The 5,000-nt window shown below is 35.8% G+C and overlaps 1 protein-coding gene across 2 annotated transcripts in view; it reads right to left on the bottom strand.

Moving 5' to 3' along the window:
* The window catches only part of LOC119584543 (plasminogen receptor (KT)-like), an 18,002-nt gene that overhangs the window by 12,783 nt on the left and 219 nt on the right, over window positions 1–5,000 (bottom strand). For both annotated transcript variants that reach the window (XM_037933223.1, XM_037933222.1), the window contains exons 2-5: window positions 4,371–4,474; window positions 4,061–4,191; window positions 3,548–3,657; window positions 3,286–3,407 (exon numbers count right to left, since the gene is read on the bottom strand). In XM_037933223.1, the coding sequence (XP_037789151.1) occupies window positions 3,286–3,407; window positions 3,548–3,657; window positions 4,061–4,191; window positions 4,371–4,451 (444 nt within the window). In that variant the 5' untranslated portion in view covers window positions 4,452–4,474. The remainder of the gene's footprint in view (window positions 1–3,285; window positions 3,408–3,547; window positions 3,658–4,060; window positions 4,192–4,370; window positions 4,475–5,000) is intronic.

Raw genomic sequence — 5,000 nt, 5'->3', positions numbered from 1 at the left:
ACTTTTACATTTGTCATCCACCACATCATGCTCATCTACATCAGGAAGATCTTACTGTTATTTCTGGGATAAAAGAATGCATAGTGGTAACAAGACAACTGGAAAACCTGAAAACCTTTTGCAGCTCATCTTCAGGGGAATCATGATACCAAATGTAAAAAAATCTCAAAATCATTATTATTATGGCCCCTGCATTTAGCACATATTTTAACCTAAAATTAGGTTCATTAATTATATATAGCTTGAAGGAGCCATGATAATAACAACAGCAGCAAAAGAGGGAAATCATATCTCACAATACAGGTACACTTTACTGATCTTAACAACACCAGCAAAAAGACTAGAAAATGTATAGTTAACTCTACTTGGCCTTTTCAGTTTTTACAAACTGTAATGCAACACAGGCTACACACCTCCCTTAACTTACTAACATTTCTAATGACTCACAAATGATCCAAAAAAAAAAATATTTTTTTGCATATAAAAAAATAAAACTTGCTTGCTACACACTGGCTAATTTACCATCCTGGCCTGCACCTCTTTAGGCAAACCAAGATGAAAGCCCAACAAACACTTTCCTAGTGTCTTGATCCATATCTCTATATCCCAATATCCCTTTCCATTAAGTGCTAACACAGGCTGTCCCTCCCAAGTCCAGTACTTTTGAGCCATGATTACTGCCAGTTTAGGGAGATTTCTGAGACTCATCTACCTTTATCAAAAGAGCCTATGTAAGGAGGAGATAATATTATCCTTGCCACACACAGAAAAAAGAAGGAACTGATGCAAATCAAAGACATGACAAACAAGAGCATTAGCTCCAGTGGCAAAAAGGGCCATCTGGGAAATGAAATCTTTGTTACACAACTATTACTGCCAAACTGAAGTTCTGGATCTGGGAGGTCCAACTGGTTGTACTGCTTAAAATTACTAGTAACCTAAATAGAGCAGCTGCCATGCAGTCTTTGTATGTATCTTTATGGAACTTCATACTGATTAACAGTCACCTACTTATTTAGATATGTGAGTGCAACTAAGTGTAAGTAAGTACCTGTGTGGGTGTTTGTCAGTGTGTGAACATATGCAAATGTAAGTATATGTGCATGTATCAATATGAGTATGAAAGAATGGAAATAAGTGTGAGGTGTATGTATGAATGGGAGTGTTAGAGATAGTAAGTTATATGGAAATAACTTCAGTTTCATACACGCACAAAAAAAAAAGTATATAGATAAACTATGAGAACGTATAGTATATCATTACAATAAGCAAAGTAAGAACATTACCCTTATGAGTGCAATAACAGCTTCCATCAAAATGATGATAATTTAGAAAGGGATGGTGCAATATCCTCAATACAAAAAATATAGCCTAAACTTTAAATGATAGAATGATCATTACCATTCTAGTGATAACAAAAACTAGTATATGCTCTTCTCTGCATAATATAAGGAAAGCATGAAGCACAGATAAGACATCTGCATTTCATATTCTACAACCAAAGCTACAATGCAGAGGCAATAATTACAATATATTTAGGGAAAACCATTTTCATAGCAAGAAATGAAAGTAGGATCAATCTTCCCATTGAAGAATAAAAGTGATTTAATCACATGGTCATTTCAACAAAAACACTACAGTCTTTATGAGATAAGAGCAAGAACCGGTTTGTAGAGCAGAAGTTTCTTAGGACGCATTTCTTACAACTTACCCTAAGTGCTTTGGAACACAGCATATGCTTAATACATATACAACCTTACTTTATATGTGGACGCAATGAACCTAAATGCAAAACCAGTTTGGACTTTTGGTATAACTTCCTTCATAGCTTTTGGATGAAAGTGGTTTACAACAGACACCTCCCTTAGTGGTTAAAGTTTACAATTCCAGAGCAATACTGTTGGTCATATTGCTCAATATAATTTCAAAGTAATTCAAAGATGATCAACACAACAGCTGGAAGTATGGATTGAAAAGTTACCAAATTTTCCTTTTCCTTTCTTAGAGGTTTATAAAGCACTCATATGGGTAAATGTAATCAGTTAAGGGTAACTGAAAAACGTGAAATAGAAAATGACACAAAAATTTCTAAAAATTATATAGAAAAAATAAAATAGTCTTTCATTAACCCAGGCTTGACATGGTGTGCATTTCTTTCCTTTTTCCAATCTCAAGCACATTCACACAGAAATAAATACAACTACATATCAAATAAAAACACGGTAGTTATGACACACTCACATAAGCTTATGTAGGCTACATCAAGTATTGCTTTTCCTTGAACAGTATCAATCATCCACATTATCATTTACTAATGGAGACAAAATTAAGTTATTTTTATCTTACTGAGTAATTTCATTTAAGATTAAATTAACAGCCATAAACTGGATGTAAGTTTTGGGTCAGCACTGGGAATATTCTTTGGTATGTTTTTTGTAAAAGTTCATGACTAACACATGTAAATCACAAGACAAAATTATGAACACGTGCTTTTGAGCACAAATTGTGCCGCTTTAAGCTTTTCAATAAACTGAAGTTGATATCATTCTACCGGTGTGGCCATTTTTTCACAATATTTATACACCGAAACTCGTGATGATAATAATAATACCTAACACCATCAAAATTAAATATAAGATTATCTTAAACATTAAAAGGACAAAATTACATACAGAGATAAGAAGACTAGATACACTTGTTTACAAAGTAGTATAGTAAGAAGGAACAGGATTATAGGAGAACCACATATCAACAGAGACAGTCCAAGCACGGTCAGCTTTGCGACTGCCCAGTATCCGCAAACATCAAAATGTGAAGTTAAGTCGTAGAGGACTTTTGTAAGGCTGACTGGAAGTTCTGCACACTCTTTATGCTTTCTGCCTTCAGCTGGTTATTTCGTAGCAGGAACATGATGTGTGCTTGATGTGATGCTTAATTATCATTATGCTACATCACTACAGTTATAGAAACTGTAGTATAAATTTACAGACGAGAACAGAGAAAAAGGGGACGCATATCGAAAATCTGTATCTATGAGAGGAAATCTGCTGTAGACAAGTAAGAAAGGCATTCTGTGAAGTAAAACTGGCCCTTCAGAATGACCAAATCTTGTAAATTACAAGCCAAGTTCAAGTCAACCTATTATATCGCATAATCGTAGTAAATGCCCACCTATCCTTGTGAATCTACTGACACTATAAATGCACCTTAAAAGATCTGTGAGGTTTAAGCTGCTCAAACTCCCACTAATATACTAGAAAAGACCTAAATAAACACTTCATGAACCTTGTTCAGTCGCTTGGATTCCTCCTGTCGTTCGCGAGCCTCGTCAATTGAAGCTGGAGTTGGCACGCCCATCGGCATTGAAACCAGCTCACGCTCAAACACCAAGATGTTCTCAGCCTCCACTGCAAAACATTTAGAAATATTACTAAAATGTGCTTTCTACACTTTTATATTTGACAATGGTTTGCCCATTGTCAAATATTCAAATTATCACATCAAGTCTACAGTTTCTGACTAAATGGCACATACTAGGATTACATACTTTTGATTCTATTGAGCTTGGAGCCGTAGGCCAAATCTGCCTGGTATGCCACAATGAAGGTCAGGGGCAGAAGTGGTACCAGAGTCCCAGGCTTGCGGGTTCGTCGAAAACTGTAATCAATCAAAATTTTCCAGATTATGTAGTTAAAAAAAGTGGCAAAATATTTCACAACACCAAATTACACATCAAATCTATGTTAAGTATTATAGCAGGGTTCTATTCGGAGGATAAAAGGTTAAATTACTTGCACAAAAATAAATGAAAAAAATACAGGTAATGGATGCATATCTAAAATTACTTTGTGATCAATAAAATTCTTAGCATGACTAACAGGGGGAAAAAGAAAGAAAGAAAGAAAAAAAATGATAACTGATATTAGTACATGGTTCATGCTTGCCTATATAGCCTTTTTGTCAATTATTTCAAAATGTTAAAAAATTAACACTAAAACAGTTTCATAACAACTACCCCCCACACACATCAAAAATTTAGAAGCAGAGAGACCCAACTCACCCTGCAATCATGCCTATTGCAGATATTGCATAGAATGCCCCAAACCAATATAGAAGCTCTCTAGCTCTTGCTATCTGCATTGACATTAACTTCTCTCGCATCTCATTCTGCATGTGAATTTGTCTCTCAAGCTGGAAAAGAAAACATAATATGAACTGACAGTGTAAACCCTTTCAAAATCAGATAACAATTTATGACCGCAAGCCAAAGTCACAAAAGATATCACATATAAAATCATATTTTCTATGCAACACCATGTTTGTATCTTTTAGACATGTCTTCTCTGGACACAAGTTTCCTTTCTGCTCACCCCAATTCTTTGTGATTCGGCCATGAGCTCATGATTTCTGCGGAGGTTTTCATTCAGTCCCTTGTCTGCGCTGTTGCCCATGGTGGCGGGGGCTGGAGTCAACTCTGAAAGAAAAGGCGTATTACACTCCTTAATGAATGCCACGTATATGATAGGGAACTCTGCCATGAAGTACGTAAAAAATACATAAACAATCCTATAAAAATAATATTAATAACAAAAATGATAGCTTTAGTCTCATAATTCTGTATGACGAAAGCAAAGTATTTTGAGCATATATACACCTTGTTTTGTCATCAATATGAAATTCTTAGTTAACTGCCAGGGAACCACAAGGGGTGCAAAGGTATACAAAGGGGCTGCAGGGGCTGGGGGGAAGGGGGGGTTGGAAGGCCGGGGGCTCCGTCCCTGGATTAGGAGGCGTTTTCATACACTATCCTTAGATTAGGATAGTGTTAAATTGTGGGCGTCTTTCTAAGCTTCATCAAATCAGAAATCAGTGACAAACGTTTATTTTTCTCTCAACAGAATCCAAAGATCATAAATTAGAACCTTTTAAACCCAAAAGGAAAAAAACAACAATCAAACTGAAGGGAAACTTTGACACGACCGACCCTTCCGACCACAGAA

This window comes from Penaeus monodon, chromosome 18, assembly GCF_015228065.2.
Source record: "Penaeus monodon isolate SGIC_2016 chromosome 18, NSTDA_Pmon_1, whole genome shotgun sequence".
In the NCBI taxonomy this organism is placed as follows: domain Eukaryota; kingdom Metazoa; phylum Arthropoda; class Malacostraca; order Decapoda; family Penaeidae; genus Penaeus; species Penaeus monodon.
The sequence above is the reverse complement of the archived record's forward strand: the minus strand, read 5'-3'. Positions and strand labels throughout refer to the sequence as shown.